At 35.6% G+C, this 17089-nt stretch overlaps 1 protein-coding gene and 1 long non-coding RNA gene across 3 annotated transcripts; one reads left to right on the forward strand and one right to left on the reverse strand.

The window, feature by feature from the left end:
• Positions 1-1799: 1799 nt before the first annotated feature.
• On the forward strand, positions 1800-3422 carry LOC128133894 (uncharacterized). Of its 2 annotated transcripts, none has more exons than XR_008232199.1 (3): positions 1800-1976; positions 2326-2394; positions 3147-3422. It is a non-coding gene; the product is annotated as an uncharacterized LOC128133894 (long non-coding RNA). The 2 variants fall into 2 exon arrangements; XR_008232198.1 differs by having other exon boundaries at positions 1800-1972.
• An 11117-nt stretch (positions 3423-14539) lies between these two features.
• LOC111918567 (uncharacterized) lies at positions 14540-16732 on the reverse strand. Its single transcript, XM_023914211.3, has 3 exons — positions 16367-16732; positions 15538-15977; positions 14540-15454 (listed from the first exon to the last, which is right to left on the reverse strand). The coding sequence occupies exon 3, from the start codon at positions 15267-15269 to the stop codon at positions 14655-14657; it is 615 nt and encodes a 204-aa protein (XP_023769979.2). The 5' UTR covers positions 15270-15454; positions 15538-15977; positions 16367-16732; the 3' UTR covers positions 14540-14654.
• Between the last annotated feature and the right edge of the window lie 357 nt (positions 16733-17089).

The following is a 17089-nucleotide window of genomic DNA, read 5'->3' on the forward strand; positions in this document are numbered from 1 at the left end:
GTAAGGTTTAGACTTTTTGCAACACCACAGTCACTCCCAAACACATGTTGTTCGTATCCCGAATAAATATAGTTGATTAGGCTATATTTATCCCAGATATGATTACATAACTATCCAGGTTTAACCGGAATGTCCAACTCATCCAAATACTTTTATGTAGTTCTTACTTAGATACTACTTCTGGTATGTATACATATTCGTATATTTCCTATAAAATACTTATATTTTAAAAGTATACTAGTAGTTCAGAGCATTTCAACCCCATAGTGTTTATAGTTGTATATCTTGTAAGGTTTGATATACTTAGTTCACTATAATCAATGCTCTGATACAAATCTATTGCACCCCAAACCGAAACAGCAGAAACGTTCGGGGGTGAAGGACGTCATGCACAGTATCACAACAATTGTATAATATTAATCAAAGCAAACACAACCATTACATTGATAAAGCAAAGTTTTTACTCATAACATAGTTTGTATAACATCAAAAGTGTATAGAAAAAGTATAAAAGACGCGACTCTATAAAACTCCAACTTCTCAAAATCCTAGGGGTGTACCTATCTACTGGTTGCCTGAGAATACAAGTGATTTTGAAAGTGTATCAACATTTAAGTTGGTGATTTCATACATATGTTTTTGAGATTGAAAGCTTGTCTTTGTTCTTTGAAAATGTTATAGTGTTCTTCCAGAAAATCCAATATTTACTTTAGTGGATGAAGATGTACTCTTAGGTCTTAAAACCAAAATGTATGTTTGTTACTGTACTCTGAAATAGTAATCCGTAGTCTTATTAATACATAAAACTATGCCATGAATATTCTTGAAATTATACATTATACTAGTATACTTTGTATTAGAAAAGTAGTGTACTGTAGTAGTGTTTGTATGCAAACCTTCTTGTATGAATGCCTGGAATCCACCAGCTGTAGTGTAAAATTGTGTACTGTAATTTTGTTATTTAAAATAAAACATTTGAAGTAATGTGTAACGCCCGCAAATCTGGGCTAGTCAAATTAGAGGCAATAGGGGTCGAAAACGACTTTTCGACAAAAGATTATTTAGAATAAATAATCTTAATCAAGTTGTAGAGTATGTTACAAGGTTTTCGTACATATAAAGAACGCCGAAAACCGAGTTATAACGAAGAAGTTATGACCCGTTGAAGTTTCGCGACGGAACCGGCACGATACCGAGAAGCGTAAATAGTGAATTTACGATAGAGCGAGATTTAGCCTTAGCGATCTAAACGAAAGTCGTAGAATATATTAAACTAAGAACATCGATAAAAAGAACGCCCAAATCTGACTTCGTATGAGGAAGTTATGATTTTTTCTAAGATTTAGCATAGCAGTGCACAGCCCGAAATCTGAATTTTAGATCGGTCGATTTTTAGCCGACGGGATCTAAATGAAAGTTGTAGTACTCGTAAATACCAACGCGTGGATATAAATAACGTCAAAAACGGAGTTCGTATGAACGAGTTACAAATTATAATAGCATATTTACGTATTAAAATAAAGTATAAATCATATATACGTACACATATATATACATATGTATATATCATTAGAAAGGTATCGACGATGCGGTCATTATAAGACTAATGTTGAGTTCTTTCGACATTAGTTTAGTGCAAATATCATTAAATCTATTTAAAATAGTATTATAAAGGGGTGTTTAGTTGTTTATATAACTATAAGGTCATTAAGTAATTATGGAGGGTAGTTTTTGTAAATTCAATTACTATAAATAAGAGGCTTGGGCTCTCATATTTCTTGCACCATTCTCTTGATTCAAGAGTCTTTCTCTCCTTATCCCCCGAGCATTTCGGTCCCTCGTGATTCGACTTCTCTTTCTGTAGTTTTAGTATAGTAAGGTGAGCGCTGAAGCGCTGCACGAATCTTTCTTAGAAAGATTCAGCGACGAAGTTCTGCCCCTACAGAGCCCGACTCCTAGCTAAAATCCCCTTGTAAGTAAGTTATGCTTACCCTATTTTAAATATAGTTTATATTTAAAATTAGTATTGTTATTATAAATTTATAATAAATATTTGAGCTATTATTATGACTTATATAAGTGTCGTTATAATATCTTTTTAACTACTCGCGGTACGGGGAATCTGGTTTAAAGGGCCGCATAGGGTTGTTGGATTTCAGAAGTGCTATATGCCAAAATGGTCCTGCCCTCCGGTGTTTTATGTCTGGCCCCTATCTGTACATAGTGGTTGGAAAGTATTGTTTAAACGCTTATATAATAATAATAATAAGACTAATAATTAGTCACGGTAAATCTTAGACTAAAATCTAGTGGTAATAATACTAGGTTTCGTCGAAGGAAATTATTTTAAAGTAAACGAAGCGCTGTCCGAGTACCGAGTCACCACCTTCTCAAGTGAGTGCATGGTCCCTTTCATCTTACACATAGATATGAAGTATTTTAATATAAATTACGTGTTATGTGTGCATATTGTCTTAATACTTGCTGTCTATGCTGGTGAAAGATTTTTATACATGTTTTAAATGATTTAAACTGTATAAAGTATTTTATATCTACAAAATATGTTGCGTAAAACATGGGTAGATGAATGATGAGGGATAAAAGCTGAAATAGAGGAACATTAGTAGTACGGACCTAGTGCCCTATAGGTAATACATTGGCAGCAGTGGACCAAGTACCCTATAGATGAGCACTGGCAGCTGCGCCACAACCCGTAGATGTTTTAGATCTACGGTAAACGTCCTAGCAGCTGCGCTCTAAGGACAGTATCAACAGCTGTGCCTAATAGGGAGCCTTATGACCATGACAGTGGCGTTAAAAGGTCAATACCGGCAGAAGCGCCTCATAGGAAATGTCCCAATTCTGGCAGCTGTGCCTAAGTGACAAGATTAGCAGCTGCGCTTGACCAAAGTGTCATTGGCAACAATGGACTTCATGTTGTTTCCTTAGGATGATCCTTAGGAATGAATGAATGAGAAATAGCTGATTCTTAGGGTAGATCCTTAAGAATAAAGAAGATAATGGGGATGGGTAATTGGGTTGATTATTTGATTGTTTAAACATAATAATTATATTATTGTGGGTTGAAAACCCTATGTACTCACTAGGTTTTCCAACCTGACCCACTCAGTTTATTTATATCACAGGTGTTGATATGAAGTGACACTACACTGAGAGATTTAAAGAGATGTAGATCACTAGTGTAAATAATTGTAAGTTCTGTTTATGCTTATGTTTCTGTATTAACGATGACATCCCAAACGTTTTAAAATGAAATAAATACGTTTCTTCGAAAATGTTTTAATAACGTATTTACCATGTTTTTCTGGGAACAAATTCCGCAACATTTTTATAAAATGAAGTACTCTGATTTTTATAAAGCATAAACAACATCGGTCTTTTTTGGCCGTGAAAATGGGGATGTCACATAATGTAAATCCTATAAACAAATGTTTTAGTTGATACTATTGTGAGTTTTATATAACCATGCTAAAATTACTAGTGGCCTCTACGACGTTCTTCTGACGTCCGAATGTTATGACATTTGTCACCCCAGGCATGTCGGCCTAGCTGTTGCAAGCAGCTCAGGTATGGGATTGTCAGTCCCGTATAAATCTATACACAAATTCACGCTCTCCTTCCAGGAGACTCTATTTATAAGTTATAGGACTTGAACCTGTACCCTGGTGGGTACAATGAAGTAGTGTCTCACAGTCCTGTATTAACTAGTTTATGTCTAGTTTTATAGTGCTCTTTTGTACTTGAAAATGTATGTATTACCTTGTAGTAGTGTACTTGTAATGTAAAATAATTAAACTTAAATAATTATTTAGTAGTGTATCCTTGAATTAGTGAAATAGAGTAGTGTTCCATAAACTATACCTATTATAGTTTATATACTTGTTTTTGTATAGTGTTCTTGAGCTTGTAAATTAGTGTAGTGGTTCTCAAACTATACCAATTATAGCTTAAATGTATGCTCTGTAATGAATTGAAAACCTTTGCAAATTACCAGTGTGCATAAGGCAGTAATAAAAGATTTATATAACATACCCTTTTGCTCGACATGTTACAAAAGGGTAAACAATTGCAAATGGTTTGAAAACGTTTGAATAATAACATAAGATTCCTTGTGGTTTACTTGTATTACCTATTGAAAACATTGAAAATAATGAAAATGTAGGGGTAGACAATATCCTGTTGAAAGAGACTGAAGGGGTAGGCCAACACCCAGATATGCTAGGCAGTATGTTGATATGTATGGTATGTGGTATTTGGGGAACTCACTAAGCTTCGTGCTTACGATTTTCATTTTTGGCTTCAGGTATTTCGTTTTCAAAGGAAAGGAGCCAACGATCGCAGGGCATCACACTATGTTTTCCGCACATGAGATCTTTGGGATTACAATCTGATATTGTTTTACGATAACACGTTTTGATTATTAACACTTGGGATTTGACATGTGATGTTAGTATGGATGTTTTTATACTATTGGTTTTATAATAAATTATTTAAAAATAAAATTTTTGGCCCGTAATTTTGGGATGTTACAAGTTGGTATCAGAGCCTTGGTTTGAGGGATTTGGGCACACTCTCGGGTGTGTCTGAACTCAAACTAAGGACTTGGTATGAAAATTTTTCAAAAGTAAAAACCCTTTTATAAAAAGAAGTTTGAAAAGAATTTGAAAATAGAATAGAACTTTGAAAAGAAAAAAGTGTGTGATGCCTGCAATCAGCCGAGCTCAAGTAAGTTTTCCCCAAGATACCCATACATGTTATGTTATGATATGATATGATTATGAGAACTGCATGCTAGATTAGGGCTAAGGATCTAGGAAGATGCCTTATATGCCTGCTGTATGTGCTTAATGAGTTGCATGATAGTACCGATCAGTCAGTAATAGGATAGCCTGTTTAGGTTATGCTTGATTGTACGACCCTTTGAATCACCATCTTCATCTTCTTCAAGAACAAGCTTCATCCCTAGAAAAAATCAAGAACACCAAGATCAACAACAAGAAAAATTAAGAACACCATCAACAATCTTCATCAAGTTCATTGATATTCTTTACAGCTAGCAGGTGAGGTTCACATGGATTAGCTTGAAACCTAGTACAATAGCAAACAGAGAACATTATGTTTGGTCGACTAGCTGTTAGGTACATTATGGACCCTATCATCTGAATTGGTGTGTAGATTGTCTGAAAGGTATTAGACATAACAAAGGTTTGTTACAACGTTCATGAGTGCTTATGAATAAGTTTTGAGCATTGGAATAAACCCGCGCTTGCTGGAATCACTTCATGGAATTTATCATGAGTGATCGCAAGACGATAATATCATATGGTCTTAAAACCAAGATATTTGGTTTATTGGTTGTTAATTGATTGTGCATTGATAATGCGAAACCGCATCAGTAACTTGATGTCATAAAACACATTGTTGTGTATAATTTGATTAGTGAGTAGTAAATGCATATAAGTCGAAGTTTATCCGTTTCTTTTATGCTAAGAGGGTAAAAGCGATATCAAGGCCCCTTGAAGATTTGATTTGACTTATGTGACAGGCCCGGTCAGGACTGAATTGATGTGGTCAATTAAGTTCTATGTCAAATGAATCTAAGATTGAGAAACAAGTTTTTAGACAATAAGTATGACTATGTTCCATGAGATTGTCCGTACGATATCTTAAATAGAGGACTGTACAATCCCTTATCTAAAGCACAAGTTACTGATAAGATTAGAGTTCGACAGCGTCTTTGAGAGCTACGATTGCTAATTGAGTTATACTTTCATTTGTGGTTACTAGACTTATCCAAGTAGGAGACTGTTGGATTAGTGTCTAAGCCCGTAACCATATTTGGTAAGTAGTTGACCCGGTTATGCATGGTCCTTTTGGGTTGCCTTCACCAAAGCAACTTGACTGGAGAAATAATAGAGAAAGAGGTTATTATGATTTATTAATATATTATAAGAATAATATATTAAAGGAGAAATCTTATTTGTTTAATTAATATTGGTCAATAACTAATTAAGAATTAATTATGTGATCAAATGTAATTAATTAAACTAGAGGGGCTGAATTGTAATTATATGGTAGTTGCAAATTAGGGCATTGGATGCCCCTAGGATAGGGTGGATGAATTCAAGGTGATAAGGCCTTAGAATTTGTCCATGATAAGGATTCAAGGCTTATCTTATGGGTTGCTTGGTGGGCAAGTAACCAGATAAGGATAAGGACTGAAACCCTAATCTCTACCCTATATAAAGACCCCCTAGGCCTTAGAAATCGGCCACTTGATCCCAAGAAGACCTAGAGCCTATTTTTGCCTCTCCCCCTCTCTCTCTCTTTTGCCTCTCCATTTGCTTGTGGTGTTTGTGAGCCATTAGAGGTACTACACTGGTGGTACTTGCTTTCCAAGACAAGGAGATTGAAGACTAGTGTTGTTATTACAATATAACAACAAGAGGTATGTAATCCCTTATACTATATAGATTTTGAAATACCTAGGTGCATGCTAGGGTTCTTGTGTTCATAAAGTTGTGTATCTAATAGTGAAAACATAGATCCAAATCTAGGGTTGCATGCACACATAGGATTGTTTGTATAAAACCCATCAAAAGCAACCCAGTTCGATGCCATGGTAACAGAGAACAAAACAAGCGAAGAGTTACGTAGAATGGAAAAGAACTTCGAAGTTAAGGAGGACGGAGCACATTATTTCATGAACCGAATTTGGATCCCTAAACTTGGGGGATTCAGAGAGGTAGTCATGAATGAAGCCCATAAGACATGATACTCCATCCATCCGGGTTCAGATAAAATATACTTGGATCTCAAGCAACATTATTAGTGGCCTAACATGAAGGCAGAAATTGCCACCTACGTTAGCAAATGCCTTACTTGCGCTAAAGTGAAGGTAGAATATCAGAAGCCCTCGGGACTATTACAACAACCGGCAATACCCGAGTGGAAATGGGAAAGGATTACTATGGACTTTGTGACCAAATTACCCAAGACAATAGTTGGATTAGATACCATATGGGTAATAGTCGACAGCTTGACAAAATCCGCCCATTTCCTGCCAATAAAGGAATCATACAAGATGGAACGATTGACGAGAATCTACATCACGGAAATCATGAGACTCCATGGAGTACTAATATCTATCATCTCAGATCGAGACAGTAGATTTACTTCACGCTTCTGGAAATCGCTTCAGAAAGCTATGGGAACACAACTCGACATGAGCACTGCCTACCACCCACAAATCGATGGTCAAAGTGAGTGAACCATTAAAAAGCTTGAAGATATGCTTCGCGCATGTGTGATAGAATTTGGAAGGTCGTGGGATACCCACTTGCCTTTAATTGAGTTTTTATACAACAACAGTTATCACTCAAGCATCAAAGTTGCTCCTTCTGAAGCATTATATGGGCGTAAATGTAGATCACCATTATGTTGGGCTGAGGTAGGTGACACTCAACTAGCAGGAGGACAGACACCAAACAATGCATTAATAGGACCAGAAATCACACGCGAAACGACAGAGAAGATAATTCAAATCAGAGGTCGACTACAAGCATCACGAGATTGACAGAAGAGCTACGCTGATAAACGGCGAAATCCCTTGGAATTTCAAGTTGGGGATAAGGTGTTGTTAAAGGTCTCTCCTTGGAAAAGGGTGATTCGTTTTGGGAAATGAGGAAAACTAAACCCACGATACATTGGACCATTCGAGATTCTTGCCCGAATCGGTCCATTGTCTTATAGACTGCAGCTACCTGCCGAGCTCAGTAGTGTACAGCCCATGTTCCACGTTTCCAATTTGAAGAAGTGCTTATCCAACAAAACTCTCATCATCCCATTGGAAGAAATCGAAATAAACAAGAATCTCCTGTTCATCGAAGAACCCGTTGAAATCATGGACAGGGAAGTGAAGCGTACTAAGCAAAGTCACATTCCGATTGTGAAAGTTCAGTGGAACGCGAAACGTGGACCGGAATTCACATGGGAACACGAAGACCAGATGAAGCAAAAATACCCTCACCTATTCTCGCATTCTCAAATCTAGCTTCAAAAAGAATTTTGGGACGAAATTTCCTCTGACGGGGGGATGATGTCACAACTAGGAATTCTAATGCTTATAAGTCTAAAATGGACTAGTTTACCTTTAATGGGCCTTGTTGGACCATGACAAATCCAATTAGCCTTAATGGAATCAAACCCATTCTTTAATGTAATATTTGGGCCGTGAAATACTTTAAAGTCCCAATGGGCAGAAAACCATCAAATTGGGCCTCATATTATGGGACTCAAGCTCAAAAGGCCCAATCCATTCTCTTCCTTTTCTCTCTCTCGTCCCAAGTAGAAAACAAACAAAAAAAAGGAAATTAAGGGAATTAAGGAGGGTTAGCCACCTCCTTATTACATGTTGGATTTCCATGCAACTTAACCACTATGTAATCCCAAATCTCATGCACCTAGGTAACTATCACATCCTCTCTTTCTCTCCTCTCTTCTTCCTCTCGGCCGAGAATCACCAAGCACACACACACACACATCTTCAAACTTTCATCCCAAACATTCTCAAGCACATCCTCTTCTCCATCCAAATTTTCGAGATCTTGGAACATTTCATGGAGGTTCTTCCATAAGAATCATCATCTTTGGTAAGTTGTTGTTTAGATCCATAACCTAGTTTCCTTATTTCATAAAAACTTCTTCCTAACTCATACAATTTTCATGATCTACTCCTTAGAAGCTTCTTAAGTTCGAAATCAACTCTAAGAGGCATGTTGGGACCAAAAATCTCTCCATATCTTCCTCAAAACCGAACCAACAAACCTCAAGGTGAGTTCATACCCCCTTTTTTCGGTTTTTACTTGTTTTTGGGGGGATAATAAAAGTATTATGTGGTGATCTATGTGTGTTTGCATGCTATATGTGAATTCTTTAGTTTTTGGTTGTGATAATATGAAATATTTGTTATATTCTGAAATCTATACCAAAAAAGGTGAAGTAATCATGAACAAAAACTTGAGAAACAAACATATATCATAGATCTAAGGGTTCTTAAGTTAAAGAGGTGAAAAACAAAATCAAAGAACCTTACAAGTGTCATTTTTGCAAAAATAACAAAGATTGGGTGTAAATTGTAAATTTTTGGTTTTATGGAGGTTATAAGTTGTTTATTAGTGTAAAAACTGTTTTTTATGTAAACTATACTTTTCAAAGGGTCAAAAACATAAAATTTGGCATATTGGGCTTTTGATTGGGCCTCACGAGATTTTGAGCCCAAAGTTGCGAAAAAGGAAATTTTGAGGGTCTGAACTGGAAAACTTAACAACCTATGAGTCTAAAGCGTAAATAAACTTTTTCAAGGGTTGAAAATGAATTTATTACTAAATTGGACTAAAAATGCAAAGTTTTTGATTTTAGGGTCAAAATTGTAAAACATATGGAAATTGGGCCAAAAATGTAACTTTTTACAAATAAAGGCTGGAAATGACAAATGGAATATTTTTGTACTGAAATTACTATTCAAATAAAGTTTGGGTGGAAAATGTCAATAAAAATGGTTTAAGGACCAAAAATGTCAATTTTCATAAAAAGGGACTAAAACTGTCACTTTTATAGAAAAATGTGTATATATATATATATATATATATATATATATATATATATATATATATATATATAATAAAAACTTCGTTATAAATCAAACGTTAAAATATTTCGTTATTGAGAATAAACATTTAACATACCACGAATACCAACAATACGAACTTAAATTCCATAAAACATAAGCGATTTATAAAGTTGGGCTCAAATACCTTTTATACGTGCTATTGGGCCTTTGTGGCCCAATATCATGTTTATTCGGACCGATATATTCATACATGTTTATTGGGCCTCCTGCGACCCAATTACATGCCTAAGGAACCCTCAATGGCTTTTACATGCTATTGGGCCTCAGTGGCCCATTGACATTGCTAGTAAGGTCCAAATCAAACATATGCATGATGGGCCAACGTTCTTGTCTCATACTCGACAACCTATAATAACATACATGATTAGTGGGCCTCTGCTACCCTCTTATCGTCGTCTGTTAGACTTATCTTTGTTATTCAACTAAACATAAAATTAAGTTGATAAACGGGGTTATTCAAATTCAGTTGGATTAATGGGAAATAACGGGTGACACTATTAAGTGTCGGTCGTAGTCTGTAGTTATAACCAGAGTCTCCGAGAGGGAAAGCGAGAGTTTGTGTATAGATCTATACGGGGTGACTCCCCCTCACCTAAGTTGTTCGCTACAGTTAGACTCGGCCAGTCTATGGTGACAAAATCTTAAATCAATTCCCGCATTCGCTAGAATGCCAAGACAGACGAACTAGTCATTATTGTGCATGGTTATAACGACTCGCATAGAGATCCAACACCATTAAAGTAATCAGGGGAAATCATATTTATTCAATTGTGACGATGCGATAATATGAAAAGATCATACTATCTAAGTCGAGAAAACATCGGATTTTCCTGGGAAACAACATTATTCACTTTTACTTTCAACAACGATAACACAAGAATTCATTATGGGAAACATATCACTTTTACATGGTTGAAATCATTCATGCATATCCTCATGGATCATCGCACCTATTTCATAAACAATTGTTGTTTCAGAAAATATCATATTTTCTGGGTTTTACAAACAATACAAACTATTTTTATATCAAATATGCTTATGAACTCACCAACATTATATATGTTGACGTTTTCAAAATTACTTGTATTCACAGGTAACAGATAAGCTGAAGAACAATACCAAGTGTGTTAGGATGTTTCATTTTGAAAATTCTCAAACAATTTATGTTATGGATGTGTAATGTTTAAACAATTCACTTGATGTGAACAATGACAATTGTACTATGTAATGTTGGTGATGTATGTGTTGTTAATTTATATTCATTGTGATGATATTTCAATTTAAGTCACGTGAGCCCTCGGACGTTTCCGTCGTCTGGTTCGGGGTGTGACACAATATATCAAAAAGCAAACTTTTTGATATGAGAATAAATAATTTGGAGCTTGATTTGTTAGCAAGAAATGTCTAGTGTTCTATGGCTCATCTACCATTTATCTACTTAGGAATACCGGTGAGTGTCGCGATCTCTCGTGCGACTTACTGGAGTTGCCTTATATCTAAATTCCAATCCAAACTTTCTAAATGGAAGGCCTCAACACTCTCATTTGGAGGAAGACTAACCCTATGCAAATTGGTCTTAGGGAGTCTTGGTACTTTTTTGTTCTCAATCTACAAAGCTCCGGTCAAAGTGATTAACAACCTTGAGAAACTATGAAAGCGATTCTTCTGGGGCGATTTGGTAGAAATATAAAAAATTCCATGGATAGCGTGGGAGAAAGACCTTTTGAAACAAACATATGGCGGGCTGAATATCGGAAGTCTTAAAGCCCACAACCTTGCATTACATAGTAAGTGGTGGTGGCGCTTTAAAGAAAACAGAGAGGATCTTTGAAAGAGCTTAATTATTGCAATATACGAAAAGGATGGGGGTTTAAATGCACCTTCGAGGGAAAAAAGGAAAAGTTGTTGTTGGGGAAACATTGCAAACCTACCAACAATCCTCTCAAAAGAGAACATAGATTTCAAGGGTCTATTCTCAGAGTCTAAATCAGCTCATCATATCAAATGGTCTTGGAATTTAGAGTCTTCAAGGATATTCTCAGTCTCATCCCTAAGGAATCTCATTGATAACTCCATCTTACCTAGAACTACTATTGAGTGGGATTGGAATAATCTTGTCCCTAAAAAAGTTAACATCTTATCTTGGAGAGTTGCTCATGGTAGAATCCCAACTAGAGTGAACTTGCTTAAAAGAGGCATTGGTAAGAATCTATTATGCGTTTTGCGTAACCAAGAAACAGAAATAGAAGAACACCTTTTCCTTAGGTGTAAAATGTTTGCTGAGGTCTGGAATGACCTCAAAGCTTGGTGGCAGCTACTCCCGGACCAATTGGTATTACCGTCTAACCTGCTATTCTAGAAGAGTGAAATGGTGTCTAGTACTATAGCCCAATTTCAATAAGCCATTATACTTGTATACATTTGGATAGTTTGGAGCCACAGAAACCTTAAAGCTCATTCAGACGGTCAAGCCTCTCATAATGGTTTGGCAAATAACATACAAACTCTCTCCTACCTCTGGATTAACTCCAGATTAAGGAACAAGTCTATTGGATGGAGGGATTGGTGTTTTGACCTTGTTAGCACAAGCTTTCTTATTTAAGCTGGGGGGGGGGGGGGGTATAACGTTGTGTGTCTCTTGGTGTCTTGGTGCGTGCCAGATGCAGCCTAGTATATGTTTGGTGGGTGTTTTCTTTTCATTCGGGTAGTCTGAATTTTAGGCTTTTGGCTGCTCGTTGTAGCACTCCTTTCGGGTTTCTTTGTTGTGTGGTGTGGTTGTATCTCCTAGTGTAAGTTGGGGGGGTATCTATTGGTGTTTGTAGTGTTTTTTTCTCTCCTATCTATTTCTCATCTCCAAGCCACAGTTATCCTTTTTGCTCGATATGCAGTTTGCCCTGCTGTGTGACGTATACTTTCTTACAGCAGGTGTTTTGCATGCCTCCAATGGGTCTGCTGGATCTACTATTGCTAGCAGCTTTACAGAATTAATGGTGAATTAGATGCATGAAGTGTGGTTTTGCTTTCGCTTGGAGTCATTCCCTGAATGCTGGCTTGGACGATTTTACCCCTGCATTCCATGTTTTAACTGTTGTGACAAGTCCTTGGTTATGGTTCATTTTCAGGGGTGGAAAGTCTTTGATGATATGGTCTTTTCGGTTTCTATTAATTTGGTGCTAGCTCTAGTGCTAGTCTGGAGAGTTGGTCATTTCTCTTCTGACATAATTTTATCATTTTATAGATGATATGTGTAGCTCGATTTCCTTTTCTTTTTGTGTAGTTCTAGTGTTGGTCTTGTTTAGCCTTTTTGTTGTACTATTTGCAGCTTTGTGTTGTTTTTGTTTTTTAATATATTCTTGCCTTTTAAAATAAACATAAATGGAATTAAAATTTTCATTCAAATTTTTATAAAGATGATGGGAGGGAGACTTTGTTGTTCCCATAACATTTTATCGTCAGGTTCAAAAATTTTCTTAATAAAAGCTTTTTCAAAACTGACATAAACATTTTATCGTCATGAAAAGTCCAAAACTTTTCTAGTTTTGAAATATAAATTTTTGTGAGGAAAAGAATTTTGCATAAAGTAAAATAAAATAAAAAGTTGAACAGAGGGTAGGGACCGGGTATTACCATTCCCTTGGGAGTTGGACCAAATCTTTTACATTGAACGTTATAAACTGATCCTATGAAACCGGTCTGTTCAAATCAACTTAAGCCCAAGCAGGCATCAAACACTTCCCGATGCGATTTAGCAAGTTAAAAACTAATAAAATAAAATAAATTGTTTTCATTAAAAAATAATATATTATATTATTTCCAAAAAAATAACAAAAGTTTTTTTTGTCTTACGTAAGATGTCGTGAGAAAACCTAAAGAAAACATTCATAAGTACTGAATGTGTACAAAAACAAAAATGTCTTATTTTGAAACAACAAAAATATTAAGGACTAAATGTGTACAAAATGATAAATATATTATCATATTAAATCATTTTTCTTGGCTAACCCGGAGTAACCAGTTATAAGGATTTAATGTGTACAGTTCAACAAGTTGAAGGGATAAATGTGGACGAAAAAAAAACTCAGTGACCAAATATGTACAAACTGAAAGATATATTATCCTTTTAAATCATTATCCTCTTAAAAACTTCAAAACTTTACTAAATAAAAGCTTTTTCAAAACCGACACATTTTATCCTCATAAAAAGTTCAAAACTTTTCTTAGTTTTGATAAATTTTTGTTAGGAAAAGAATTTTGCATAAAGTAAAATAAAATAAAATAAAAAGTTGAATAGAGAGTGGTGACTCGGTACTACCATTCCCTTGAAAGTTGGACCAAATCTTTTACATAAATACTGATCCTATGAAACCCACCTGTTCAATAAGCCCAAGCAGCCATCAAACACTTACCCACCAATCAGGATGCGATTTAGCAGGTAAAACAATAAAAACTAATAAAATAAAATAAATAACTTTCATTCAAAAATATTATATCCGATAATACAACAAAAGTTTTTTAATTCCAATGAAATCAAACATTTCATTTTTTGGTTAATTTCATAATACCATACACTATCTATTTTTTTTAGTAGGTGAAAGGATCTTACAACATTTAATTTCAATAAGTTAGTGAGATATACAACTACTATGGGTTGATATCACAAGTAACGAACTATTAGTATTTTGAAAAAAACATCATTAGTTTAAAAAAGTTAGTATCAAATGTAAGCAACTAAAACGTTATGTTTACAAGCTATTTTCTAAACACAACATTATAGTAGTTGACCTTCTGACATCATTTTTTTAAAACAACTGTTTGTAAAATAAAAATAAAAGTAGTTCGTTACTCATTTAGAGATTAACCCCTTTAACATTTGAACTTTTTTCAAAAGCCTATTTTCTAAATAGCTATATTACTAATATCTTTCTCTATAACATTCATGTTATCATACTTGTTTCAAAACCATGGCACAATGCTCTTGTCCTTTAAGATGATCCATATAGTCCACCACGCTAGTCCAACCCACATTGCATACTGTACAAGTTATCAAAGCACCAGATGCTGTTCCCCCTTCTTTCATCATCTTCTTCCTCTTTACATCTCCATCCTCTTCGCTTGCTAATGAGTCATTAGCTTTCCTTTTACCCTTCTCCGAAATGACAACTTTACCCTCTCCATTCACCATATCCTGCAACACTCTTTCTCCTTTCATTCGCTTTCCAGTTTTATATTCGGCTTTTTTGTGTTTCTTCCCTGAAAGGTGCCTGTTGAGCTCATCATAGGAATTGCAACAAACCTTACAAAGTTCACATCGTGTAGAGCTTCCTTCGTTTGGATTTACAACTTCGCCCTTGGTCAACTTCCCCGAATCAGTATGGGTTGAGGGCAAACCCGTCATTTTCTTTGATTCTTGAAGATTCCTCTTATGATTCCTCCCTCGCAGATGCCTGTAGAAGGTATCGCTGCTATAATCGATCTTACAAACTTCACACCATCGAAACTTAACTTCCTTTGAATCCTCAACTTTTTGCACATGCTTGGAAACTGGTGTCTTTGCCATTGAAGCAGTAGGCGTTGTCGATGGTGGGGTTTGTATTGTTTCTGAATCTTTAAGGTTTTTCAGGTGATTTTCGCTGGATTGTGTTCTACAAGCTTCTGTTCGCTGTTACAAGTGACTTTACAAACTTCTTCTTCCAATTTCTCTGTGCCATTGTTGGAAGACTGAACCAGAGTACCATTGTTCACCTGATTTCAACGAATTTTCATAAATCAATTTTCAAAAGGGATGCAATTGTACAGTTAACACAGTAATTTTGCTCAATTGTTACCTGGGTTTCTTGTTTCTCACCATGGAGATGCTCTGTATCTATGTTTCGATCATGGCATACCAGATCAGGAATGGTGCAAGTAAACAAAGATTCAATTGAGGGTACATTTTGTAAGAAATCTTCCTCTTTTTCTTCTTCTTATCTGACTCATGGTAAGAATTAGCGTCTGCAACCGGTGGTGGCGTTTTCTTGGATGATCGAAGATGAAACAGAGAGCTTTTGCGTATTTTTTAAATGCTTCTTTCCTTCCTTGTGTTCCTCAACATTTCCTCGCTGTTACAAAATACATTACAGATCTCACAACGGATGCTTTGCGACTTTTTACTTTCAATCTTTGTTTCTACAACGTCATTCACGATCTGCGGAGGACTAGTTTCCGAGTTTGCAGGGGAATTGGAAGCCATGGGCGCCATTAGAGGTTCAGTGAAGCTTCCACCTGCCTGAATACAGATCGCTAATGATTTCCTTTCCCATTTTATCGAGTAACAAAACAATATTAAATTGATTCAAGATTCGTAATGAACTAATAATTAATTATTTATGAAATTGAAAAAGAATGTACTGAAACAGGACTTACAAACTCATCGTCATGAAGCAAACCCAATTATCCAACTGTATAGCTTACAAAACTTCATCCGTTGACAATAACAACAAATAAACAATGGACTAAAAAATGAGTAAGGTGGGCCCTACAACCATGAACTATGGTGACGGAGGTACAAATCCGTCGTCGCCCCCACTGAAAGCGAAGGGACTTTCGCAAAAATCACGATCTTGAATTCTTAATAGGGGACAAAAAAGACATGGAACTTAGAGCGTAGGTACTTACATGTTCAGATGGAGTTAAATCACTTGTGTTTGTGTATGTGATGACATCAGTTCGTGAAGCTGCACAAGGGTCGACATCTAATGGTGACATCGGCTTTAATTTATCGTCAGCATTAGGTTTAGGGTTCAAGAATGAACAGGGGTGGATTCCTTGAGGATGAATCATGGTTTTGGAAATGTTAAATGATCGCATTGAAGGATTAGGGTTTGGAAACAGGAAGAAGGAAGATGAAGATGAAGATGTTTGCTGTTCTTACAACATTTTTGTTTCAGGAATCAGGGTTTGAGGGTTTTGAAGATAAAGATTGTTTGTTTGCAAGCTTTTTAAGTCTTTGTTATATTCAAATATACAGCCATTTATGGGAGAATTTTCAGACGAAAAGTGATTGCGTATGTTTGTTATATTTACCATTTATAGATGACACAGCTAAGAATCTGATTTGACATTAAATCATGCAATTATTTAGTTTATTGCTTTTTTCTTCAAATAGTAATTATTAGATTAAAAAAAAGTATCAAAATGTTTATAATAATCCGAGAATTTTAGCTAAATAATAATTAAATTCACTCAATGTTTGTAATGTTATAATCCATCTATAGGATGCATGATAGTTTTTTGTACATCCCATCTATAAAAACAAAAGAAACACCGACATGAATAATTCAATAGAGAAAAGGTTATAAAAATAACTATAGGGTATATAACAAGTGAGCATACCCGGCT

Source organism: Lactuca sativa, chromosome 4, assembly GCF_002870075.4.
Source record: "Lactuca sativa cultivar Salinas chromosome 4, Lsat_Salinas_v11, whole genome shotgun sequence".
NCBI classification, from domain to species: Eukaryota; Viridiplantae; Streptophyta; class Magnoliopsida; order Asterales; family Asteraceae; genus Lactuca; species Lactuca sativa.

What these genes read in the sequence shown, in the direction of transcription:
- LOC111918567 (XM_023914211.3), bottom strand. Translation starts at nt 15,269, where the DNA reads ATGGCAAAGACACCAGTTTCCAAGCATGTGCAAAAAGTTGAGGATTCA.